At 44.9% G+C, this 27,478-nt stretch overlaps 1 protein-coding gene across 4 annotated transcripts in view; it reads right to left on the bottom strand.

Moving 5' to 3' along the window:
• NR4A3 (nuclear receptor subfamily 4 group A member 3) overlaps positions 1-26,501 on the bottom strand; it is a 35,423-nt gene extending 8,922 nt beyond the window's left edge. The window contains exons 1-8 of one of the 4 annotated variants that reach the window (XM_042912475.1): positions 26,418-26,501; positions 24,714-24,887; positions 23,743-23,814; positions 21,505-22,472; positions 17,852-17,981; positions 17,216-17,388; positions 6,988-7,187; positions 4,557-4,735 (exon numbers count right to left, since the gene is read on the bottom strand). In XM_042912475.1, the coding sequence (XP_042768409.1) occupies positions 4,557-4,735; positions 6,988-7,187; positions 17,216-17,388; positions 17,852-17,981; positions 21,505-22,470 (1,648 nt within the window). In that variant the 5' untranslated portion in view covers positions 22,471-22,472; positions 23,743-23,814; positions 24,714-24,887; positions 26,418-26,501. Of the gene's footprint in view, positions 1-4,556; positions 4,736-6,987; positions 7,188-17,215; positions 17,389-17,851; positions 17,982-21,504; positions 22,473-23,121; positions 23,213-23,742; positions 23,815-24,713; positions 24,888-26,076; positions 26,149-26,417 lie in introns of those variants that run through there. The other 3 variants (XM_042912477.1, XM_042912473.1, XM_042912474.1) reach the window with 3 other exon arrangements.
• Positions 26,502-27,478: the final 977 nt, after the last annotated feature.

The following is a 27,478-nucleotide window of genomic DNA, read 5'->3' as shown; positions in this document are numbered from 1 at the left end:
CTAGTAGGCTATCCATGGCTTATCTTTGCATCCCAAGAAACTGACACCAGGCCTGGCACATAGTAGGACCTCAATATTTATTTAATGAATGGATACTTATAAAAATGGTGATTCCACACTAACTTTATGTTTGGGGAGCTTCTTATTTATTAAATATAATTAACTATAACTAGACATCTCCTCACAGATACCCCATCAGAAGCAAAGCCTGTAGGTTGTTCCCATGTCAGGGATGGGGCACCGGTTAAACAGGGCGGTTAGGGCAGAAAAACTGGGGACTTAAAAACGTTTGACAACCACAACTGTGGGGAATGAGAGCGATCTGAAAGAAACCATTTCCTGCCCCACCTCCCCACCTAGTTTATCACAAGGGGGCCTAGAGAGAGGTGGAAGAAGCAGAAAAAAGAATTAGAAAAGAAAAGCCACTTTTGCGCAAACTTCTAATACTGCGCGGATTCTTAATAATTTTCCTGGAAAAGAGATTGGTTAAAACTTCTAACATTCTGCTTCCTTTTCAAGAGTTCTTCCCTGTGGTTTAGGGGTAGACAATTATTTTGGGATGAATTTCCTGACGCCAATAGTCCAACTGGTATTCCACAAACACCCTGTATGATCAGTGGGTCTTATTCAGAAGTGAGGATTTCACGGGAGCCCATATTCAAATGGAAATTAATATCCGCAACAACGCACACTGCTGTTTTCCAGGCACTGCCTTTTCTGCCATTTCCTGACGCTTTCACACATTTCAAACACTCTCCCAACCAGCAAGTCACAAAGTATTGCAAGGTCCAGAAATGAGGCAAGAGGGGCTAACTTTTCTTTTTGGTTATACCCGCAGCACCTGTAACAACTCTGCACAGGTGGGCGGGACTGAGGGCAGTATCCCATAAAGGACGTGGCCCTGCTGTGCCCAAGTGCTTGGTAAGTGCAATCTCATTTCTTCAATACCAGTGTTATCCTTTGGGCCTCTCAAGCATCCAAGGATGCTTGAGATAGTCACCAAACTTCATACCTCCTAAAGCCACCACCCACTTCCTCATGCCACAGAGTTTGATTTTCGACTACCTAGGGCTTCCAAGGGGAAGGGGCAGGCGTGTGCCTAATATTGGGGGCTCCCTGTCACCATCACTCCAGGATGGAATGTGGGTGGATGCAGTGCCTATTCTGAATCCGGTCTGGTTCCATCACAAAGCTACTTTCCTGTAATCCATACTGCTGCCTCATGGAAGAGTTGTTGTCATCCCCACTTCACAGACGGGAAGACTGAAGTTCAGAGAAAGGAAACGTGTTACTGAATAACACACGCTTGTTAAATGCAAGACCCCACATGCAAACCTGGGGGTGCCAGATCCCATCGTCATGCTGTGTCTGCTGTGCCAAACTGCCTCCTCCCCGAGCACATCCCCACAGAAAGGGCAGCGGGCTGAGCGGCTATAGCCGCAGGACACACAGTGGACTGGACGCAGAGAGCACTAGCAGCACCTTCTCCCAATTCCTTCTCTGCATTCGCTACACTGAGCTGCCCAGTATCTCCAGGCGGGGACTGTCTGGCACCCACATGTCCTGGCCTCAGAGTCATCTATTAATTTCTACTTAAAGAGTAAACCAACAACAACAAAAGGTGTAAGCCTCAGTGGCTCTCCTCTTAAACCACAGCTCCTGTACCTGAACTGGCCTCTTCCCTCTCATTTGTGCTCAAAGCCAACTGTCAGGGTAGTTCTTTGTAAATGTTTGCTTATTAATATTATTATTATTATTATTATTTTGAGAGAAAGAGAGAGAGCGAGCACCAGTGAGGTAGGAGCAGAGAGAGAGGGAAAGAGAGAGAGAATCCCAAGCAGGCTCCACACTGTCAGTGCAGAGCCCGACGTAGGGCTTGATCCCACAAACCATGAGACCATGACCTGAGCCGACACCAAGAGTGGGATGCTTAGCCGACTCAGCTACCCAGGTAGCTCTTTCTAAATCGCAAGCCTGGCTATGATTCTCCCTTGGTCAAAATCTTCCATGGGTCCCCATTGTCCTCCAAATAAACTCTGACCTCCTCACTGATGTCAGGGGCTCTTCTTGCCTTGCTCCACCCTTAGCTCTCATGCCAGCCTCACTGCCCAGCACGCTATTTTTTTTTTTTTTTTTGGTCACTTCCTTCCTGAAACTTATGATAGCCATATTTCCAACGGCTTTAGTGAATTTTTATTTATCTCTAGAATTCTCAGTCCTTCCATTTTACCCTGGAGATATCCTGTGCCTTTATCAAGGACCATCACTGCTTTTAATGTTTATTTATTTTTGAGAGAGAGAGACAGAGCGTGAGTGGGAGAGGGGCAGACAGAGAAGGAGACACAGAATCTGAAGCAGGCTCCAAGCTCTGAACTGTCAGCGCAGAACCCGACACAGGGCTGGAACTCACCAACTGCAAGATCATGACCTGAGCTGAAGTCGGACGCTTAACTGACAGAGCTACCCAGGCACCTTAGGACCATTCATGCTTTTAATAGATTACCTGTTTTGAGAAGACCACTTCCTACCTTCTATCTCTCAGCACTCTGTGCCCACTCCCCCATCCCTACTATGCCACAACACCCTGTACCACATGCATTAGTTTGTGCATTCTGTCTCCTCCAGGGATGTGTGCTATCTCTGAAAACGCACTGACACGCTGCAGAGCACGGAGATCAGTGAACACCTGTTGATTAACTAGACTCAACAGTCATTTCCATAGAGATGTGGCAATGTACTGGTTTTGTTTACTGAAAGCCAAGGCTGGCTCTAGTATTTTTTTTTTTTAATTAACTAAACTCTGTACTTTCTAGTTTTGAATGTTGAACAGTCCTAGGAAGAGCTGAATGGTTTTGAAATTGAGCTGAAGAGCTTAGTTCAAAGGTAGCCTTTGAACCAATTTCACTCCAGTCCTGCTGGGAGCAATAAACTTGTGCCTTGAACATGCTTATTTTCCTCAGGTGCTCCCACAAGCCATTTGAAAGCCCTCTAAATGGAATTCATCCTCTTCAAGATGGCCTTGCTTCTGTTTTTGTTAATGGCTCCCTCAGAAATCTCTGGTAGGCGCCATCAAAAGAAGGACCAAAAACCTGGAGGAAGTGGGGTTCCACTTGGAACACTGAGGGAACAAAGTAGTGTCTGAGTCTTACCGTAGCATGTGCTAATTACTTCTATTTGCCTTCAGATGAAGCATTAATTGCTGAACCAGCCTAGCCTCTTAAGGCACTCCGACGCATCTCACTGTCATTGACAGGAGATGTCACAAGAAGGTGCATGTGAACAACCCACCTGATGCATGAGAAAAATGGGCCCATTTGCACCAAAGGATGGATTTGGTCCTCTGTGAAGCTCATTATGTTCCTAAAACACATGTTTTCTACAGCTAAGAGTGTAGCAAATCTGAACCTTAATTCCTAGTCTGACAGCCTAGCCCATGCTTGGCTCTGATGACAAGGATGGCAGGTGAGCCCCAGGTCTGGCTAGCCTCTTCTGAAGCCTCCAACCTCTGTCACTGGTTCACCAGGCCCCAGTCTGATGAGAAGGATGAGACTGAACAGGACACTTTGGAAGTGGAGGGAGGGGGGCAAAGGGAGCTGGGGCCTGGGGCTCCGAGAGCAGCCACAAGGAGGTGGTATTTCTCTTCTCACTGATGTGCCTTTCTTTTTCTCTCTCACTCTGTCTTGGGAACCTTTCTCTCCCAAAAGACCAAAAGGGAGAGGGACACCTGCGTGGTTTAGTCGACTGAGTGTCCAACTCTTGGTTTTGGCTCAGGTCACGATCTCACGGTTTGTGGGTTTGAGCCCCAGATCAGGGTCCACACTCACGGCTCAGAGCCTGCTTGGGATTCTCTCTCCATCTCTCTCTGCCCCTCCCCAGCTCCCTCTCTCTCTCTCTCTCTCTCTCTCTCTGTCTCTCTCAAATAAATAAATAAAACTTAAAAAAAAAAAAAGAAAGAAAGGGAGAGGCATCTAGGGGGAAGAAGGCATAACACAGAAATTGAATATGTGTTATGCTTCTGGTTCTCAACCTTTAAAAATTATTGAGTTGAGCCATTTTTTGCTTTTCATAAATATCTATTTTTCTCAGCTCTCCGCCAAAGTTGCTAAATAAAGTTGTAAATAAATAAATAAATAAATAAATAAGGTATGTTTCATATTTTTTGGTTTTACTTTGGGTCACCCACCAAGGACTGGGAGAAAGGGAGACTTGCCCCTTCTGCTCCATAGGAACAGGCTAGTTAAGGTAAACTTCCTTCAAAAACCCCACGTAAAAATAACCCAGAAGCAGTTGGTCCAACGTCAACAGAGCTTCTGTGGAAATTCAGATTTTTCCTGAAGGTTCATGGCAGTAAGTTGCAGATATATGTTTCTTTGTTTAAACAAGGTTAAACTTAGCAGATTTTAGAAAAGTGGCAGTCATTATCCTAATTTGTATGTGTGTGTGTGTGTGTGTGTGTGTGTGTGTGTGTGACAGCCAAAGCCAGAACCCCTTAACACAGGAAAGGAGAGGAAGGGGGGCTAGGGACACAGTCACTTTGGTGACCAGCTGGTGCTTACCTGTGATCATGCTCAGTGCTGATAGGCATGCTAAGGCTTGGATATCAAGGTTCAGGCTCTGCAAACTTAAGGAAAAGTCTTTAATGGAGTCGAGCCACTCCCCAAATCCACGAAGGCACTGAAGTCGATGCAGGACAAGTCCGTTGCAGAACACAAACTTATCTTCAGCAGTGTTCGACCTATAAGACAAGGTCATGGCGGGTGGGAGAGAGAGATACATTAAATGGGTGTGTTCAGTCTGTCCAACACCATAACACAAAGGCACCTGAGTAACCACGCGGCAGTGTTCAGAACCCGGCAGCCTATGCTGTGAAACTTGCCCAGATACTCTTGATGACCGAGACTGTGCTCCTGGGATAAACAACCACCGCCACTTGTCTGTGCGAACTTTCTTGGTGAGCATCAGCCCTGGGAAGCTGGGGTGGAGCACTTGTACTCTTATTATGAGAATCAGTTGCCGTCCCACCCGGGATGGGACACAGAGGAGCAGGCACTCCAGGAGCACGGCAGTGAAGCACTGTGCACCGCCTCTTTCTGTAGTGAACACAAGCCTTTTCCCTTCATGGCTCCTTCCCTTCTTATTCTCAAATGTCAAAAACTGAAAAGACCCGAGACTAGACACTACAATTCCACTCTGCAGACTCTAAGAACACCAAGTCCTTGCAACCGCCAGAAGTCAATCACAAAAATAAAAAGTCACTGAAAGTAAAACAGTCATTTTGCATATCCTTCTCTACTTAAAAAAAATTTTTTTTGACGTTTATTCATTTTTGAGAGACCGAGAGAGAGAGACGGAGTGTGAGTGGGGGAGGGGCAGAGAGAGAGGAGACACAGAATCTGAAGCAGGCTCCAGGCTCTGAGCTGTCAGCACAGAGCCTAATGCAGGGCTCGCAGAGCTCAAACTCACCAACTGCAAGATCATGACCTGAGCTGAAGTCAGATGCTTAACCGACTGAACCACCCAGGTGCCCCGGTGCAGGGCTATTTCTACATCTGCCTGATAGTTTATATTATGTCCATCATCACCTCGTTTGTCTCTCACGACAGGTGCCTTGGAACACCTAGATGTCACCACTTAGCTATGGGGCCTACGCCACTCTTAATCGCTCCTTTTCCTTACCTGTAAAACAGGAATCCCGATTGCTACCTCTTAATATTGTTGTGGGAATGAAATAAAGGATCTGAAAGATTATGCACCGGGCCTGGTACACAAGGGGAGCTCAAAGAGCAACAGGTGTAACTAATTCTGAATTCTCTGTGGTCCTTACTTGAATCTTACCTTTCTTTTCATTTTCCAGTCTCTTGCTACATATTTGTCTCTTTTAGCCTATTGCGATAAGTTAATATCTCTTAATTTGTGCTTCTTGGATGAGTAGTTTCATTCATTCATTCACTTAGCAAGTATTTCCTTAGGACCAAGTATATGCCATTCCTGGAGCCAGGCACTGGAGAAAACTTAGTGAATGGGGCATATGTGGCACCTGCCTGTGGGGAGCTTATCCCTTACTTAATCCTTTGCTGTCTGCCTAACAAGTGACAGTCACATTGCTGGCTTGGCTCCTGTGCACACCGGCTTGGCTGTAATTATGCTAATTACTGACTCCTTAGATGTAACTCCTCCTCTCTCTCACAGATCCCGCCACAGAGGCATACAAAGGACACAATCGTTCAGTCTCAGTATTTAAAACATGGACCTCAGGCCACTGGCTTCAGAATTGCTGAAACATGAGTTAAAAATGCAGATTTCTGAACGTTCTCCAAGGTAGCTCCAAACCAAAATAGCTGGGAATGAGGCACGGGAATCTGCAGTTTAAACAAGAGTTTCTGGTAACACAGTATGAAAAGCTTAGATCCCAGGTTCCAGCTTTTTGAAAATTCACTGCCATTCTGTCTTTGGTGTCACTGAGTAGGATAGGTTGAACCAAATCTTTTGATCCAGATTCTCCTGCAGTAAACACTGGGGGGTTGAGAAGCCGTGGGAACTCTTTAGAGCCCCAGCTTGGGTACTAGGACAGTAACTTGTCAAATAGAAACCCATGAGGTAAATGCAATGTTCAAAACAAAAACTTGCTGCCAGGAAATACCTTATGCACCATGAGAGAATCTTCACAGAATCACAGAATGCTGGAACTGCAATGGGCTTCAGAGATCAACAAATCTAACCTCATTTTACAAAGGAAAGTAAACTTCAGGTGAGGCCACTGACCTGCCCAGGGTCTTATAGCAAGTGCATGTTAGAACTGAGACTAGGACCCAGGCGTCCTGGCTACCAGTCCAGTGCTCTACCCACTGCCCGGTTTTTTAATGCCTGACCAAATTTCCTATTTCTTTCCTGAGCAAACTTTTCACCGATGACTCAGTTAACAAACCCAGCAGGTTTCCAACTGCTTCAAAGCAAGGAGAGAACGAAAAAAAGATAAATAGTGATTACCTGATGGAAAGTCTGAGAACAAACAGCTCCAAAAAGGCTGATTCTATAAGTAATGTCTGATCTTCTTTGGGGAGATCAGTAAACCCGGGAATCTTTTCCGCCCAGCTTCTGGATACATCGATGGAGGCTGTCAGGAGATTGTAGAACTGTTGCACATGTTCGGCATCTGTGCCTGCAGCGGCCTGTTCGGTGGGACAGTACTGGAATGCAAACCACACACAACAGCATTATCTCAGTGCAGCAGAAGCAGCAGCAGTCTTAACAAGCTGGCTCTTCCCAGGCCATCAGTGCCTAAATCCTCACTTTTAGGTCTCACATAAACACTTGTTTTTTTTTGTTTTTTGTTTTTTTTGTTTTTTTTTTTTTGCACTTAGTCTCATCTGATTCTCACAATGTAAACAGAGCAAATTTTGTTACCTCTTCACAGACAAAAGAAATCTGGTTAAGTCCCATTAGTGCAGTGGTTTTCAATCTTGATGCAATCATCTGGGGAGCTTTAAAAAACACTGTGTCTAGCTCCTAGGCACAGAGATTCTACTTTAGCTGGTCTGGGGTGGAGACTGGTCAGCAGGAATTTCAAAGGCTCCCCAGGTGATTCCAAAGAGCAACCATTGTTAAGAACCATTACCCCTAGAGGTTTGTGTCCAAGTAGGCCTCCAGGGTCTACTGATTCCAGGAGAGCATGGCTGTCTCCAAGCAAGATGCTCATTAAGCCACAGTTCTCAAAGTGTAGTCCCTGAGAATGTGCCAGAAATGAACATCTTGGGCCCCATCCCAGAACTGCAGAAGCAGAAACTCTGAGGGTAGGACCAAGAAACTGTTTTATTAAGATCTCTAGCTGATTCTCATGGACACTGGAGTCTAGGAATCACAGAATTAACCAACAGGAGAAGAGAATGATTTTTGCTTGCTGTGACATAAACCAAATCAGGAAGGGGATGGGAGGGTGTCTTCTTAGTAGGGCCCAGACAGTTATGTGCTATCAGACTCAGGACTTGTGGGTACTAAAATGAATGGAAGTTAAAAAAAAAAAAAAAGAAAGAAAATTCAGTTCCTCAGTCACACTAGCCATATTTTAAGTACTCAAAAGCCATGTGTGGTATATAGAATATTTCCATCACTGCAGAATATTCTATTGGATGGCATTGATCTAAAGGATCCCAGGAGAAGAAAGGTACAAGTAGGAATGAAGTTCCTGCCCAGCTTTTGGATATTCTGGTAGAGTCAAGGTTTTGCCTGAGTCACTGGAGGAAAAAAATCTTTCCTGCTTTAGGCAGGAAGATTGATATAGCAAGATAATAATCAAGGGACAACCAACAACACAGAGACTTAAGAGATCTGCAGAAACATTCATGTAAATATGTGCATCATTTCCTTAAGTGTGCATTTGCATCCTTTCTCTCAGCTCCTCCTGGGATATGGATTTTAATCCTTATTTTGCAGATGAGAAAACTCCGGCTCAGAGGGAATTCAGAGAGGTTAAGAGACTTTCCCAAGGTACACGACCAACGGTGGTCCAGTTAAGACTTAAACATGGCCCTGTGTGTTCCGCTCCTACACTTCCTGGCTGTTAATGTGTCTGATGTTCCCAACTGGTAGCTGTGGGATAGTTTTAAAAAGCATTTTGCTTTGCTCTAATTGGAGGTCTCCGGGTGTGTATTCATTTGGTCCCATGTTTGTCAGCAGCACAGTGACTGGCACATAATGGACCCCCAATAAATTGTTGTTGCATATTGTGCAATGAAAGAATAGTCATGGGACTGCCTAGGTTTGCCACAACGCCCTAACCTGACTGGAGGAAGAACCACCAATAAGCACCAGGTACCGACTGAGAATGTAGACATGAGGAAATGAGACATTTCTCTCAATTGGGTCTCTTTTGTTCCCCTTTCTGCATTCCCAGGAGGCATACGAAATAACAAAAGACACCATCAGTCGGAGGGCCCAGCTGCTTTAATCCTAGATTTGTCCAGGTCCCTAATTTGTAAGATAATGTAGCTCTGCAGCTTACTTTAGTTACCTGGGGTAAAAGACTTCACTTTTCTGAGCCTCAGTTTTCTCCTCTGTAAAATGGGGATAATAGCCTCCTCGAGATTCTGTTGTAAGGATTATATGTGATAATATTCGTGAAGGGCCCAGGACAAGGAAGATGATTGATGATGACAGTGACGATACTGATAACGATTATGATACTTGGAACTAACACTGTCCCTCCACTTCCTTATTTATAAAATGGGGAAAGGGGAAAGTTAGAAAAAACTGGAAGATTTCCAATTCTCAGCCCTGACTTTCTAGGATCCATCAGGTCCAGTTTGGAGTCCTGGCTCCTCCGCTCTCAATAATCCCACGCAGGGCTTGGGTTCTCTGAAGCCCTGGATGTTTCTGTGATGTGGTGGGACTCCACAGGAGCAAAGTCCAGGAGAAGGAAGTAGTCCTTCTTCCCACAGATAGTCAAGGATGTCAGCATGATCCTGGTGTCATGACACTTCCCAACACTTTCTTTCAGCACATACACTACTAACTGGAGGAGAGTAGAAAAAGGGATTTTATTTTATTTTTTTGCTTTCTCTTCTTATATGAATGTAATTCCATATGACCTCCAAGGACAGGAGGAAAACGCCCTTTAGGAAGCCGACAGCTCTACATGTGAAACTCCTGAGTGATAACTGGAGTAGAGAAAAGAATGTTGGACCAGGCAGCAGGTCATGGGGTCCTCCCCTAGGCTCTAGTATTGACTTGCTGTGCTGCCCTCGACAAGTCGCTTAACTTCTCTGGAGAAGGAAGGGACTGGGCTACCTGATTTTGAAGATTCCATCTGGCTCTTTGCATTCAGCTGTCTTTCTCTTATTGATTTCTAGTTTAATTCCATTGTGGTTTGACAACAGACATTGTCTATTTTCTATTCTTTGAAATTTGTTGAGGTGTATTTTCTGGCACAGACTATCATCTATCCTGGCAAATGTTCCAAATGTTGGTTCTTGCATTCGATGATTCTAAGTGTTGCTAATCATACCAGGTATGATGTTACTGCCTGGAATTTGACACTGATTCAGCATTATTTTGTTTTAAAATAGTATGTTAAACAATTGTATGTTTGGTTAAAAAGACCAAAGGTTGTAAACTTTTCCCTAGGAATGGCACCTAGCAGCTCCCTCCTGTGCTGACTTCTCTGAAACCATGGCTCACAACTCAATAATCACTCTGCTTTCAATATTTGCTCAGAATCCTCTGGAGTGTTTAGCTTCCACCCAGCATCCTCTGCAGGGCTCTGTCCCTGCTGGGCTCACATTTCATGCATCCTGCACACAGGGAGATGTAGACCCTGTGTACCCTGCGTGGGTAGTTGTCTGTGATGGAGTCCAGCAAGGAGAAAAGCCAGCAGGCCTGGCGTGCCAGACTCCAGCCAGACCCTCTGGGCTTCACCTGCAGTGATTCTGGTCCACATTCCAGAATTCTGGGGCCAAACTGGATTCAGCCTGAGCCACCAGTAACTTGGGGGTGACTGGTGGGTCAGCATCCAATGCTAGAGGAAAAGACAAACCCAGTGTTGCCTCTACTGAACATAAGATTTAAAGAAACAGAACAAAACATTTTAGATACTTTCTCACCTGGCCTAGCAGTTTTTATCAAACCTCACCAAGGCATACTGGCCCTGGAGTTGGATGAACCAGATCCCCATTCTCTGCTTCTGTTCTCCTCTACATTACTCTGTCTCTGGACTAGGCAGGTTTGGGGTTCACCAGAGAAAATCTGGAAACATTTGTTTATTGATCATTCCAAATTGAATTTTGGTGAAACAGAGAATGACTTTAAAAAATGAATCTTTTTTTTTCCTGTTTATGCTTTTTATTCCAGCCTGTATGCATAATTTTATGCATCAAAAAAATCTGTCTTTACTTCTAATCAAAGACACAGTATTACATTTACTAGCCATTTAGAAGAGGATACAGCTAATGTCTGATGGAAGTTTCTCCAAATTACCTAGAATGAGAATCTAAAGCTGAAAACAACCACAGAGGTTAGTTTCCATATGGCAATAATATGGCTGTGTAGATCAGACTTCAGAAACAACGCTGGCCTAAAATAAATTATTCGAATGGGAATCCAGTGAGACCCTTGGTGAATGCCAGCCCTATATTAGCAATGTGACATTTTCATAGCAGAATGGAATCTGATATTATTTACTCTCTCACTGCCAGTCCAGGCTAAATATGTAAAATGTCCTAAGAACGTTTTATCTCCCTGTAGAAGATTATTTTTCCCTGAGTCTTTATATTTCTTTATACATTTTAGATGTGATCACTACATATGAGCCAAACTACGTACACATATTCTTAGGTTCTTACACTATAAAAAGTGACACTTTAAAAACTGGCAATAAATATGTTTTCCCCCAAATTTCTTCTTTTCTGATCTAACCGCCTCCCCTGCTAAAAAAAAAAAAATAATAAACAAAAAAGCCTCCTCTCCTCCCACTAATGGCATCACCACAGTTATACATTTGCTTACTTTCTCTATCCTTCATGTCAGCTGCATGAGGGTGGGACTCTTTTGCTCAAAAATGTGTCTGCTGCTCTAGAACAGTGCCTGACACCCAGTAGCCATTCAATAAATATTTTTTAAACGACTTAGTTACTTTCCGGAAAATTTTTATGTCTATTGCCCATCCCTTCTCAGTCTCAAAAAAGGCTGGGAAATAGATTTGAGGTAAAACTGGATTGTTCTTATTAAACTATATTGGTGATTCTCAACCCCTAGTGTGTCAACAGGTCATCTGAGGCACTTGTTAAAAAACAGATTTCTGTCTGCCTCCTCCTCTGCTCCCCGTTCTGATTCCATAGGTCTGGGTGTGGCCCAGGAATCTGAATTTTTAAGCAAACACCCTAGGTCCTTTGGCACACCACACTTTGGGAAATGCTGAGCCCTACCCACAGTGGAATTACAGCAAGTGTAATGGTCAGAGGGTCAGGGAAGAAGGCTGGAAGGGATCGTGGCAGTGCATTTAGTCCAATCTCCTCACCATTCAGTTGAGGAAACGAAAGCCCACCGTAGCGCAGGAGCTGGCCTGAAATCATCTAGGGAATTGGTGGCAATTTGAGAGGGTTTTCTGAGTAGCTTCATGAAAACAGTTTTTTTGCAGAGTTTTTATACTGTTTACTTTGTAGTCTAACACGCGTTCGCCCCGTTGTTTCTTGTTAACATATTTAAATGCCATTTGCTGGTGCCTGGTTTTATCCCAGCAGCATCTCTTGTATTTGGAATCTCTTACTACACTGAGTGATACCAATTACCAAGCAACATCCTAGTTTCCTGAAAAATACTTGAAATGACCAACTAATGAGGACCTTAAGTATATTTCCTCATCAGTAATTATGCAGGCTCTGAAGCCAAGCCCAGTATCTATATATACTTGTATTGCTAAATGAAAAGCAACTGTGGGACAGAGAATAGCTACATTTCTAGAAGAAACAAATCAAACATGACATGTTTTGACTGCCCTGATATACAATGATCTGAGCTCACTTTTGAAGGAGAGAAGTTTGGCCCAAAGGAGAAGTGAAGGTCTTAGAGCCAGGAACACTTTCACAGAGCGAGGAGCTCTCTCTCTCCCTGGCCTCTAAAACATGCATTCCCTCTGTGACCTGGAACGCAACCCCTCAACCTCCCTTTCCCACAAATGAGAAAAACCTGCTCACTTACTACCTTAAAGGCACACATGCCTGAACAAGAAGGTTAGAACACACCTGCGGGCAAACATTTTCTCCTTTCTCTATTTACCTGATTCACAGGGGAAACTGGCATAGTCATGTCAATAAGTTGTCTTGGTCAAGTCAACTGTCTGATGCAAGTCTGACAGGGCAAATTCTTATTTAAATGTAGTAAGTTATGGATACACACGAAACTGTTAACATTGGTTAACCGCTGAGGAGTGGGATTAGTCAGGAATAAATGAAGAAGAGACTTTCATTTTTCACTTTATCCTCTTCTAAAAGGGTTACCTTAAAAAACCAATGAGCATATATTACTATTATTGTAATTTCTAAAAGCTTAATAAGGGTTCTATTTAAAAAAGAACTAGTGAGGAGTGAGGAGTGCCTGGATGGCTCAGTCGGTTAAGTGTCCGACTTGACTCTTGGTTTCAGCTCAGGTCATGATCTCACAGTTTTCATCCCAATCCTGCTTGGTTGGGATTCTGTGCCTCTCTCTCACTGCCTGCTCCTCCCCCACTGACGCTGTCTCTGTCTCTCCCGAAATAAATAAATTAAAAAAAATAAATAAATTAAAAAAACCCTAGTAAATTGTCACTAAATAGAAATGGCAGTATGGTGAAACAGAAACTTAATACTTGCAGTGATGAGATTTGGATCTAGCCCTGGCTCTGCCACTGACCTTAGGCAAGGCACTTAACTCCTTTAAGCCTCTATTTACTCCTCTGAAAATATGGGGGTTGGATTAGATGATCTCAAGGTCACCTCCAGTTTTGTAAATTTGTGTTGAATATATATACATATTAATATACATATACACACATGCGTATATAAGCATAAAGAAAAGGTATTAAGAAACTGAATTTCAATGAATGGCATTCCTAAAAAAATTACTGAAACCATAAATTATAACACATAAAGCTGTGGCATAAGTGAAATTGTGTAAGAACATATGAGATAGCACCTAGCTCAAAGTAGGCACTCAATAAATTCATTTTACTTCATTCATTTTATGTTAATGCTTTTTAGAGATCAAAGCGAGTTCAATCTTGTTAAATAACAAGTTACCTAACACATATTATTAATATATATGTATATATAAATATAAATTCATATAAATGAAAAAACCGTTTGCATTTGGGACAACAAAGTAAACCCCAGAATCACCAAATTTTAGAATTGGAAGGAATTGAACTTCCAAAATAACTTCTCTGCTTGTGAGAAATCCTGTTATGTGTTCTCCTTAGTTACTTCTTGGGTTGTTACTTCTTAGTTACTTCCACAGGAGCTCTTGTGGCTCGGAGAGCTCATCCTTATCTTCAGAATGAGCTGGAAGGGGCCCCCTTCTTCTCCCTCTAGATTTGCCCTTGGGAGCACCAGTCTTCTTTCCACAGGGTAAAAGGGTGACCTAGTCCTGCCAAACTTTTTCCCTTCTCATCCAGTTATCTTCATTTTCTCCAACCAGCCCTTGCAAGTTTCCAGAAAAGGTGTGTCCACATCCCTCTTAAACTCCAATTTGGGACTGGACTTAATCCTTGAAGTGTGGTCTCACAGGACAGTCTATGGGACCACCACCAACTTGGTTCTGGTCCTATACTTTTACCACTGCAGCCCAAGGTAACCTAGCATCCCTTCCTTCCACCACACATGTACTTTGTTGTTCATAGTGAGTGTGTATGGAATAAAGCCCCAAGATCTTCTTAACACGAACTACCAATGGGCCAAGGCTCTCCCATGCTTTAAAATTCTAAATACCGAGCTTCATATTTATTTTTGTTAACTTTTTCATGATGGCTTCAGCCCATCCTGTTCCAACCTGTCGAAATCACTCTGAATGTTGATACTGACATCCATCATATTAGCGATCCCTCCCAGCTTTCTGTCATCTGCAAATGTGATCAGCATGCCTTCTATGCCTTCATCCAAGTTTTTGATGAAAACTCACTGTATTTTTAAAAAGTCTTTTAATTTAATTGATTTTGGTCCAAGTTTTGATAATTTTGTAAAGCTATCTCAAAGCAGGAGAATCCAAGTTATGAGGTTCAATCTGATTCCAAAACAATGCAATTAAAATAAATATGCTTTACAAAATTGAGCAAGGCTCCCAAGGTAGTATCAATGTGACCCAGACTCAGGCATGGTCAATCTGCTATTTTGGACAAAGCTAACAATTAAATTGGATAAATGTTTGTTGATGAGGATGATGACTCTAGTCTAACACACTGAATAGTGCAGAGGCAAGCAAACACACTGGATTGATTTTTCTGTGTGGAGACAGTTCCCAGCTGGGGCAATTCAAAGTGCTGGAGAGGGTTTGCCACTGAATGACTAATTAGGCCATGTAGACCAATAAATGGATAATTTTGGGCCAAAAAATCACTTTTGGGGCCTAAAATCTCTGCACTGATCATCATTAGTGATTTCCAATACCCTGGAACAACGTCAGACTGTGTGCGACAGCCTCAGTGTTGGCAGTGTGGAACAGCTTCATTAATTCAGACTAATTGCACAAGGGGAGGCCAAAGTTGCTTCAGGGAGGAGACATCTTTATTCCCAAATGCCTTTCTAGCACCCACTCTCATTGAAACCAGAGACACAGGGAAGGAAGCATGGTATGTAGGGGCTCAGATTTTGGGGTCCAACACACTTGGCTTCTAATTGTCTCTCTGATGCATGGCTAGGTGACCTTGGGTAAGTCACTCCTTTCACCTCTCCAGTTTTAATCTCCTCATCTGTGAAACAGATAAGATAACATCTACCTTAATGGTATTGCTGGATGGTGCCTGACATTTGTTGTGTTCACACTTATGAATACATTCAAACAAATGGTAAAGTAGGAAAGGTTGGTCAAGGAGATAATGTACAGCGTACTGTGCTAAAGCTTTGACAAGTACCATCCTATTGAATCTTCTTCACAAACGACCCCAGGAAGTAGATATCATTGTTATTATTCTATCACACAGATGAGGAAACTGAGGCATTAAAGGGTTTAGTCAGTTGCTCAAGGTCACCCATCTACTAAATGATGGTTGTTTGGATTTTCTCCTAGGCCTGCATGTTTCCAAAGCCTAAGCCCTTAACCATTGCATTATTCTGTTATACTATTATTTGAGACTTGACTTTAGTTAAGAGATGCTACTTGTAATCAGAATAAGAGTCCTCAACCTTTGGTGCTAAGGATCTACCATGATTCTCATGTGAAGTCTTGTGATCAGGTGTGGAGAGGAGGCTTCACCGCCTATAATGAGGCTGAGGAGGAGGGAAGGAGGATCACAGCGGGTTTACCAATCACCGCTTCATTTCTGTCAACACTGCAACCCAAAAGGAGGGCACGAAGCAGATACACACACATCTTTGCCAGCTCTTCTGTCAAAAACCTGAAATACTGATGAGACCTGGGGAGGGCAATCTGGAAGTAGCTGCTAAGCCAGATCAACCAACTGGAGATCCCTGGACTTGCCTCTCTCTCATCTGTGTGCAAACTGTGTTTATAAGTTTTCTTGTATCAGAGAGGGGGTAACCATCCTCACCGTTCATGGTTTTTTAAATGATGAAATGAGACAACACACCACAATGTCTAGCATGTAGAAATAGCTCAATAACTGTGTTTTTTCCCCCTTTCTTTCCAACTCTGGTGAGACCCCATCTTATTAGAAGTTTCTCTTCTAAGTCTTTTTCAAAACTGCCTTTCAGTAAAGTTTATACATTTGCTCAGAAAATCCCTTCTCATGGTCCGCCTCTGTGTTATCCAAATTTCCAGGAATTTTCACAGTTCAAGCTGATGATATTTTACTATATCTCATATGAAATAAAAATATTGATATGCCTTGGTTGACTTCAATAACAATATTGGTGCTTATTTTACGTTTTTCAAAACCATCATTCGTGTGTGACTGATGTTCAAAACATCCCGCTGGGGTTAAATATTGTAATCATCTCCACTGTGGGGATGAGAAAGCCAAGAGCAGGAGCCAGGTGACACAGGCAGGAAGCAGCAGAGGCAGCATTCCATCCCAGTGTCCCTGACACCTCCCAATGTCAAAGCCAGAGCTTGCTCCTCTCCATCAGTGGTCTAGTCCCTCTATTCAGAGGGCAGGTCAATCAATGCCCATGCAGTTGGGTAAACTGCTTAAGGATAACTTGAGGCCCACCCAGATGGTGTGATCACAATATGAAAAAAATTGGTAGTCATTTCCTCTAAACTGTGAAAGAAATCTACACACTGTAATTCACCTGTGCAGATTTTCGTTGGCACAACCACCAGGAATCCTACAACAATGGTATGACAGGTGCAGCACCGTCAGGGTCATTTGTTAAGGCATTTAGAGATCCAATAAGGCAAAAATGATTTGGTGCAATGGACGCACCGGAATTGCTAAATGAAGTGAGAAATATAGGAGAGGTATGAAAACTGTTTAGTACAGTGCCAGGCACAAAGTCATTCAATCTACTCTCGTTAGTAGTATCATGAATAGAGACTCTGATCATTCATTCGAAAAGCAGGACATCACAAAACTTACTCTGGAGTAATCGAGATCTCTGGGTGTTGAGTCTGTTAAAGCTCGGACAAGGGCATTCATCATACAGATCGGAGGAGAAGGTGGAGAGGGCTGAGAAGGTTCCTGCTGTAATGGGCTCTTTGGTTTGGAAGGCAGCCGACCTCTCCTCCCTTTCAGACTATCTGTACGGACAACTGATACCAAGAGAAAGAAAGAAAAAATGTCTTCAGAGATATCCACGAAGAGCCATAAATCACAAAAAGGAATCAAAACACATTACAGTGGAGCAATCATTAATGGGACCAACCATTTAAAGGTGGCAGTAAGTTTGGAATGATATGCGCACAATGATTTAATGAGAGTTGAAACAAGCAGGATAAAAGCCACCCATACTTACATTTGGTAATGAATTAGCCCTGAAAGTCTCCTTCTTAAATAGAACAGAGATGTATGTACACAAGCTCTCTATTGATTTTGAGAAATTAGAATAAGTAGTCCTCAGCTATTTTTAAATGCTAATATACACCATAAAAATAAAATGTGGGAAAGAAGGGGAAACTAGGAAAATTCACCCATCCCAAGGTCAATATTAACATTTTTTCAGTGATATCTAAGAATATGTGTAAACAAGCTGAACAAAAAGCATTATGTCCATACCTTCTTTAACCATTCCAACACTGAGACACTTCTGAAATCGACAGTACTGACATCGGTTTCGACGTCTCTTGTCTACAGGGCAGTTTTTATTTGCCAGGCAAACATATTTTGCATTTTTCTGAACTGTTCTCTGAGAAAACACAATACAGAGATAGTCAACTAATAGTTTCTGGAAAGAGGTAGGACCTGACAAGATGTATTTTAATTACAATGTGAAAAGCGACAGTGCAATTCGTATAATTAGATAAATTTAATTTCCTAACACGCTAGCCTGCAGGAAAAACAATTTTATTAGTGTTAGCTGCTGACAATGAAAATCATCTCGGATTGTTCTGAAGCAAGTCTCAGGAGACACCCAAGTCTGAATGATAAAATCATATCTGAAATTACCAGGTCAACATATCATACCTTGGAGGATTAGATTATCTCCACTTTTAATATCCCTTTGGGAACAATTTTCTACTTGTTCCACTCCCCTGATTATTGCTGACCTTATTAAAATAAAATCAAAATTATCTGGGATGTACTTTGTTGGCTATCACTATTGTAAGCCAAATATCACAGTAACTGGCTTTGTTCCCCAATAGAGATGAAATCTTAAAAAGCAAAATGAGGACTTGACTAGTTATAACATATAGGAAATGTTTTAATGCAAAAACAAAAAAATCACTCAATTGGCCTATATCATTTATTTAACCTTTAAAATATTAAGATAATACATATTAAAAGAATATTCTCTTAAGAGAATATGTATAGTAAACTGGTCATTTCTGATTTTTCAAAGCAAAATCTTAAAATTGGTTACTAAAAACCACTACCACATAGAAGGAAAAAAACCCAGAAAAGAGTAAAAGAAAGAAATATGAGAGCCATAAATTTTCAAGGAAAATTTCCATTAATAGGTCATTTCAAAAATGACTATTGACATAGACATCAAAATAGCCATATTGTAAATGACACATCATAAAACTTGGACTTGGATATAAGATGATGTTGTATTCTTCAGAATCACATATATTTTTAAATGACACATGGAGAAATAATTAAAACGTATTTTATGCTCCAGATTTTCAAAATAATGATTTATTTTTTAAAAGTTAAAGACACTTGTGCAAACGGATGTGTATTTACCACTTGGGGGAAATCATTCAGAAATCACCTGAATCTATACAACTCTAGATAGAGCAGAAAGTTGAATTTTATTTGGTAAGCCTGGGCTGCATTTAAAAAAAAAAAGAAAAAAAGAAAGAAATCGAGATAATTTGGGATTGGTGATCTATTTTGGGTCCCAAATTCTAGATTTACTTTCAATCTTTTACTTTTAGCCATCCTCAACCCCCACGTATTAGTTTTCATCCTATCGCCTTTTAATTTCATTTCAGGAAATGGTTTCTAAATTGCTTATATAAAACTTAAAAAATCTACCAAAGCCAGATCCATTTAGTTTAAAATGCAAAATTCCAAAACACAAACGTATTTCTGAATTTCCAGCATTTAAATTCTCAACAGTCTTTAAGGGTAGGAAACTTATGTTTTCTGAATGAAGCTCTCTTTTATTGGACGTGCAGTAATTTCTAAAACTCTATTTCTTGCCATCATCCTCAAGGCTCTCTGCCAGTTTGAGTGCTGGTGGCATTTTGCTTCAGGTATACATTTTCCCAATAACCTGAAAGCTTCCCCACATTTGTGTGTGCCTGCACAGTTTAAGGACAAGGAGAGATCGTTACGGTTCAATCACTGAATGCCCATCATTAACTGCACTTCGTGTCACATTTTTAAAGAATTCAATTTAATGGTAGAAAGCCACTGGGTCAAACCGGCTCCTGTTCCTTTAATTAACAGATCTGTGGGGTGGTTCTCCCTGATCCTACCCCCACCCTTTCAAGTATAGATTTGTTTTCAAGGCATTGCTGGCAGAAAAGGGACGCTGTTGGGGAACACTTAATTGACATTTCTAGACTAGGAATGTATTACCATTCCTGTATTTTGGTTAACTCTCAATTATTCAGAGGTGATTATATTTGTGGGTTAATCGTACTTCTCTTAATTGTTTTTTCCTTTCTTTTACCCTTTCTGGCTGCCTGTTTCCTTGCCCACCAGCATTTCCACTGAAATACTGTGAAAATGAAATCTGCTAAAGGAAAGTGGTTAACTTGAAAGTAACCCTGGTAAAGCTTGGGTAGTTAAGAAAAAAAAAAAAAAAAGAAGAAGAAGAAGAAGAAGACAAACCTGAGGGTTCTACATTTAACATACCTCCTGTATGGCACTTTGCATACTGCAAAGTCTTTCCACAAGCATTTTCTCATATATCTGCAGAATTTAATTAAGCACACGAATCCTAACTCCAGATCAAAAATAATTATTGCTTGCTGGTAGGTATACCAATCCACAAACATGTGCATTTTTACAAATACTCTGCAGTTTTCATTTGATAATGAACTAGTGTTCTACGGCCATTTAAAGATTATAAAGTGCATTCATAAATGTCTTATCTAATTTAGTATGCATAGCCCTTCTCTGAATTTTATTCACCTGACTGGAAAACTGAAGCCTAGAAAGGCATATCATGCTCAACGTCATAGACTGGTGGGTGACAAGATCAAGGACTCCTATTTGGATGTTCTGACTCCAATTTTTGCACACTCCCAGATATATCCTATTGGCCCCCCCATACCAATTACCCAATCAGCATCTAGCTTCCCCTCTCCCTCCACCCTGCCCAGCACTGGAGGCTAGGGAGTGGTTCCTGTGGGAAAACATTTGTGGGTTTGCAAATGCCTGAGATAATGGCCAGGGGAGTAGGGAGGGTGGCACAGCATTAAGTGTCTGAAGAAGTCTGGGAGTCAAGAGCAAAAGTAGAGCAGCAAGAGAACAAGGCCTCTTCTTCAGTTAGAAAGAGCACTGGCCTCAAGAGTTGAAAGAAACCGGCTGAAACTGCCAAACATGCCACTAAGTCACCATTTCTAGCCTGCACAAGACTTCTCCTAGGCCTCAGCCTCCTCCCAGGTAAACTATGGGGGAGGCTGAAGCCCCTTGAACTGTAAAATTCCCCTTTGGGGCTGAGCTAATGAACAGCATCTACACCTGGCACTGCATGTGGCACAGAGTTGGAGGGGACTGGTGAGACCCAGCTTCTGTCTTCCACAGAGGGAGCTGCCCCAGAGGGCATCAGCCACTTGCTCCTGTCTATTCTGTTGCTGCAGATCTTGGAGGAGGGTGCATACTTTGGGATCATGCAAACGTGACTTGGCATCCTGCCTCCCTCTCGCTCTGAACGTGTGTCTTGGGGTAGCTGAGTAATATCTCCCAGCCTCCATTTCCTCATCTGTGAAACAAGGATAATTAATAACCACCTTCAAGACACTGTTAATAAAAATAGCTACTGGGTGGCCAGAATTCAATCTCAATATGCTGAAGGTTCCCTCTGGAAAAATGTTCATGGAGGTAAAGCCATGTCAGGAGGTTCACAGCCCCCTGGAGTCCATCCGGCTCGGCCTCCTGTAATGGACCTCAAGTTAAAACCCCCTGAGACAGCGCATGTGAAGGTGCCAGGAAGGGCTACAGGAACGCACCCCTTGGCTGCTCACTTGAGCCGGTGGCACAGGAGGCTGGCTGCAGGGGGGAGGGGGCGCCAGGAGGAGGCGTGCGCTCACCTTGAAGAAGCCCTTGCAGCCCTCGCAGGTGCGCACCCCGTAGTGCTGGCAGGCGGCGTTGTCCCCGCACACGGCGCACGTGCCCTCGCCCGACGACGAGCTCCTGTTGGGCGGCGACGGCAGGCTGGGGCTCTCGCCCAGCAGGCTGGACGCGGTGGGGGAGGCCGTGAGGCCGAGCGGCGGGAAGGCCAGCGCGGCCGCCCTCTTGGCCAGCGGCAGCCCGTACGGGTGGCCCTCGAGCGCGGCGGCCTGGCTGCTGGCGGCGGCGGCGGCGGCTCCCAGTGGCAGGCTGAGCGCGGCGGCGGCCGTCGGGTCGTAGCCCAGGTGGTGGCCGCCGGCCGGGCTGGGCGCGGGCGGGTGCGGCGGCGAGGGCTTGAAGTGGAAGAGCGGGAAGCGCGCGCCGGCCACCGTGGGCACCGCCTTCATCGGCGGGTCGAGCAGCGGGCCGGGAGCGATGCAACCCTGCGCTGAGGGCAGCGCGTCGTCCCACAGCGCCCCCGCCTGCGGAGGGAAGCCCGGCGTGGTGGGTGTGGACGGCGGGGACGGCTTGAAGTACATGGAGGTGCTGGGCAGCACCTCGTCCTCCGGGCCGGAGGGGGGCGGAATGGAAGGTTGCTGCTGCTGCTGCTGCTGGTGGTGGTGGTGGTGATGGTGGTGATGGTGGTGATGGTGGTAGTCGTGCGCGCGGCCCTCCTCCATCTTGATCAAGGGCCGTGGCCCAGACGGCTGCATTTGGTACAGGCAGGAGGGCTTGAGTTCGTAGTTGCTCGAGTAGCCCTCCATGAAGGTACTGAAGCTGGGCAGGGACGTAGTGGCCGTGGCCGTGATCTCAGTGCTGCCAAGGTCCATGGTCAGCTTGGTGTAGTCTGGGTTCATAATCTCCGTGGTGTATTCCGAGCCGTAGGTCTGCACTGCATAACTGGAACCTGGAGGCGAAGGGCTATACTGGGCTTGAACGCAGGGCATATCTGCAGGACAAAGGGACAGGGAAAAGGGTCTTTCAGAAGCAAGTCAGCACTCTCTTCTAGCTGACAGGTAGCACTGGATTCATTGCTCTCTAATCTGGGAAGTGGGATAGGAAGTGACATCTTTTCCTCCTTCTGGTAGCATAGATTTAAAGCTCCATGCTTACTTTCTTTCCTGGGAAGAAAGCAGAATCCCTGACAGACTGTCAAAGGGGCACAGGATGCCAAAACCAGGACTCCTGGGGATCTCTGTGCCCACCTTCCTTCCCTTGCCCTTGTCCACCACCAGATCTGGAAAATTTGATTTCTTCCTTCATAAGCCCAGGGGTGTTTTTACAAAGTGGTTTTAAGTCCTATAAACTAATTGGGGGTGGTCTCAGCCACAAGCTGGGAGGACAAAAAGAAAGCCAGTGAATGCTCTGTTGGTTTATTTTTGGGGAAAGAGGCCAGGAGTCCCCCAAATCACACGCATTGATTTATACATTTATGAGTTGGTTAAAAAAAAGGGGGGGGGGTGTCCTATGTGGGACTTACTGGCCAAGGGAGACTGACATTCTAACATTTTATGAGTGCCAACTAAGCCTACCCACACACGTTGTGGTCGCTTTCTCCCACCCCCTCCCCATTTCTCCAAACACAGCCAGCAGCCTACACAAACTGGACCCCTGTTGATGACTTCAGCCAGCTAGGTGGAGAGGTGGGAACACAGGCCCAGGAAATGGACTCGGGGGAGTGTGTGCCATCTGCAAAGAAAAAGATCAGCAGCTGCAACAAAACACCCACCAAACGTGCTCTCTGCCATGTACAGTATATATATATATTTTTTTTTTTCCAATTCTGACTAATAAAATATATCAGTAGCTGTTTTAAGACAACAGTTTATAGCTACTGTAATAGGTGAGTTAGTCCACAAATTTTTTATGGCAGAAGAATTAGTACCCTTAGAAAAGAAAGCAGCCGCTTAGTAGGTTTAGTTTCTATGTTGAGCCCCCAAAGAGATGGGTATCCAGGGGGCTTATTATTGTTCAGAGAGGTTGGGCTGGATGAGAAGGCCCTGAGAATTATTGGACCTAGTGGATGTTTATCTAGTTATTTCCCTTTCTTTATGGCTAACTAGAAATGATACAATGGGCAGCTTCTGGTGGTTGGTTTTTCTGAACTGGAGGAAAACCAAGTGCTTAGCCTCTACCTGGAGTCTATGGTATAGAAGTTGTGACTAATAATAAAAAAAAAAAGTTAATACTTCACACTTCCTTTGACATCTTTCTCTTACCCACATTTCCAAATCTGATTGAGTCATGTGTGTATGGGATGAAATCTTGACTTGGAAAAAGGTGATGAGGGCCTGTTGGAAGAAGCAGTGATAAGGAGAGTCCAGTTCAAGCCTTCATTTTTCAAGAAGGGCCTTCAAAACACTCTCTAGTTTGATGTTAAAAGATTACTTTTCCTACTGTCTTGTTGTTGGGGTGAAATGAAAGACTAATGATTTAAAAGAAAGGCCACTGCCTGATGTTCCATCTATTCTCCTTCAGCACCTCTAGATTTCTCCATTAGTCTTCTGTCATCCTTCCTTGCCAGTCCCTACCCATTGCTCTTCCTCATGTCTTCCTGAGGTCTCCAGCCAGAAGATGAGTCTGCTTGGGACTAAGTTCTATTTATCTGCATATCTTTGGTGACCACAGCCCAGGGACCTGGCATCTCTTTAACAAATGCAAAAAAAGAGGTGTAAGGAGCCAAAACCTGCAATCCTTTCTTTTGCCCAATTCGAATTTACTCCTTGGTTTCCTGCTTAAATGCTTTTTCCCTTTTCCTCTGAGCTTCAATAATCCAAACTTCTGCACCAAATGATTTGGGTTTTATACAAACATGAGCTCTGTATTGCTCAAAGTGATCCTGTAACTTTTACGTGCATTATAAACTGAATATAAAAGGAGAGCAAAAATGAAGACATTAAAATGTATAAAAAGATCCTAATCTTTTATATGCATTACATTTTTCTTAGGAAAAATATTTTTGAGAAATGCAAGGCTTAATTTAATCTGGCTGCTCCACTAGGTAGCAACAGGGTGTGGTATCCAGAGGAGCTTCGTGCGAAGAGGCCACCTGTGCTGTGAAATGCGTGGCCAGCAGTCACTGTCCTGGCGCTGGGCAAGTCGGAACAGCCTGCCTGCTGGACGTGTGGCTCCCCCCATCCCCCACCTCTCCAAACCTGGGAGGGATAAAGGGTCGTGCTTTCAGACCTACCTGGAGGATATCTTGCGCGCTGAATGGTGGGGCTGTGGGTCTCTCCAGCAGAGGCTGAGAGGGTAGGAGGCGGGGAAGTCCGGCGAGGCGAAGCGGTCACAGTGCTGCCTGGCTCCGCGGAGGGTCCAGCCTCAGGGCCGGGGCTTGCCGGACTGCGCTCTTCCGCAGTGGGCTCTGCGGGAACCGGGAGAGAGGACAGAGCTCAAAGTGAGACTAATCTGGGTCGTCGCAGTCTGGGCTGGACGTATTGGGAGGGGGCGGGTTGGTAGGGGGTCTCTATGAATACTATGTTAATTATAAAGAATGGTAAAGGGCTAGAAAGCAGTGCTTAAGATGAACGGAGTCCCTGGGCACTAAGTGTCACATCACCTCGGGGGTAGCCACAGAAAGCTTGTCAGCACACACTGCACTTTCTGGCGTTTTGTGGCACCTAAACCTAGGCTAAAAAAAGTGTATTCTGTCATCGCCCAGAAATTGATCTCTCTGTCCCTACAACCGGTTCTGAGCTCGTTAAGTCAAGGAAACCAAAGAAAGAGCACCTGAGGAAGAGTTTCGCCCGAATTCAAGGGGTCAGTGAGTGTGCACGAGCGGAAAATAGCCATTTTCCAACTCCTGTCCTCCCCCCCCTCCCCACCCCTCAAATACAAAATTTACACGTTGCATAGGAAATGCACAAGGTCCGGAACGAATGCGTGAATGCCCCGAGGAATTAAGAAAGTCTGCGCTTTTCATTCTAAATGCTAATGGAGCTTCGCTTCTATTAGCCGCGAGTTTCGGGGGCCAGGGGTCAAGCAAACAAAAGGGCACAGTGGAAATAGGCCCGCGCTGGAAACAAGGGGACAAGGCGGCTGGAGTTCCAGGCTGGTGGGGTGGGCGGAGGGAGGCCCCCTGCACCCAGCAGGCGGTATCCCTGAGGGTGGGCGACTTCGTGGCTCGGGGCCATCCGGCGGCCCAGAGGGGGCACATTCCGGAGGGCGCCAAGCGCGGCTCCCGGGCAAGCGTCTCTGCGCTCAGCCTCATCGAAACTTTGTAGCTGGAAGCGCAGCTCCGCGGGCCTCAGGGGAGGGATCCCCTGCCCCAAATTCTGGCCTACAGCGCCCCCTTTGCCTGGACCCGTTCATTTCTAGAGGGTTGGGAACACAGAACTGAAAAAAACCAAAACACAACCCAAAAAAACCTCGGGGGTGCGCGGGCCGAGAGGGGAGTGTAAGTTTCGTCCCCCGCCGCCCCTGCCAGGGGCTTGCCTGAAGGGAGAGAGTGGGTATCAGAACCCCCAGGTACGGGAAGCCCTGGAAAGCCAGGAAACGGGGGATTCCCTTGCCACCCCCAGCCCCAGCCCCTGCCGTGCCCCAGCTGATCGTACGGAAATCTTGCGCTCGCTCTAGCGCAAGCACGGGCGGATCTTCCCACGGCTGTAGCAGGAGCTTCCCGTCCGCCCCGAATTTTTAATGCGAATCTCCAGCAACCTTCCACCACCTCCTGCAGTAGGTGCCCTCATTCCTGCCCTCCCCTGGGTCCTTTCGAGCAGAGTCTTTCTCCGAGGATCGGCTTCTGACTCGGCTCGGCGAGGGTTGCGTCTCCTCAAGGAATGGGCTCCCCTCGAGCTCCGGGCGTTCGCGGGAAAAAGCCACACCACGTTTCCTACAGCCGAGCCAAGAGCCCCATGGCTCCCCCCCCCCCCCGCCCACTCCCATGGCCGGTTACCTAGGCAAAGCCTCCGCGCCTGGAAACACGTTCCGTCGCTCCCGCTCGCGGCCGCCGAGGCCGGGAGCACTGAGCCTCGGGGTTGTAAATTAGGTAGAAATAACTACCTCTGTCAAAGCTCCTTTCTTTCTCGTGGGCAGCCGAAAGGAACACCCCCGTGTTCCCCTCCCCGTGGTGAAGTGTGTGGAGGAAACCGTGAAACGCACCATTGTGACCGGGGCTCCTCCGCGGAGTTTCCAACCCTGGGGAGCGGGGGCGGAGGTTGGGCGGGGGCAGTAGGAGTGGAGGAGAGACCGACAGAAAGGGAAAGACAGAGATTCTCAGAAAGACCGAGGGAGAGGAGACAAACCGCGGGGGAGAATTTCTGCGAGCGCGCGTCCGTAGGGAAGGGAGTGGGTGGGTGCGGGGGGAGGGAGCCGGTGTGGAGATTGCCTAGCCAAAGGAGTCTTTGATATTCACGTTAGGAGCGCCGAATACAGGTAAGATAACTCGAATGAACTCTAACTTCATTCATTGTCCCTAAGTAGCCGCGTTGGGCAGCTTTTTTCTTTCCCCAACTCAGTTCTGTAAAATACTTCTCTGTCGTGGGAATAGAAGATTCAGGACAGATTTGTCCTTTACCTTTGTCCTGGCACCCTAAGGCTCTGGGATAACAGCCCGAGATTTCTGATTACTAAACTCCTTGCAGCTCTTCCCTCTGAAGAATCCAGAGGCGTAAATAAAAGGCAATCTCCAGGAACGTTCTTTAGAAGCAAGGGACAAATGCTTTCTCTCTTACTACTGACCCAAGCTTCCAACGGGTTCGAGAGGTGCCTTTGGAAGCCAGTCTCCGCAGGCTGCGCTCTCATAACCGCTCTCCTCTCACCGAGAACTTTCATTTATTTCTATTAAGAGCAAAACACTCAGAGCAACTTCTCCAAAAGTCAGTTAAGAGTAAAACATTCCCACACCAAGCCAAGGCCCGAAGGAAAGGAACACCATCCCCACGCGTGTCCGGGCTCGGGAGTCGGCAATTACACCCGATTACCTCTGAAGGGAAAAGTGTATACGGGCAAGTAGGC

The sequence above is a fragment of the Panthera leo genome, chromosome D4 (assembly GCF_018350215.1).
Source record: "Panthera leo isolate Ple1 chromosome D4, P.leo_Ple1_pat1.1, whole genome shotgun sequence".
Classification (NCBI taxonomy): domain Eukaryota; kingdom Metazoa; phylum Chordata; class Mammalia; order Carnivora; family Felidae; genus Panthera; species Panthera leo.
The sequence above is the reverse complement of the archived record's forward strand: the minus strand, read 5'-3'. Positions and strand labels throughout refer to the sequence as shown.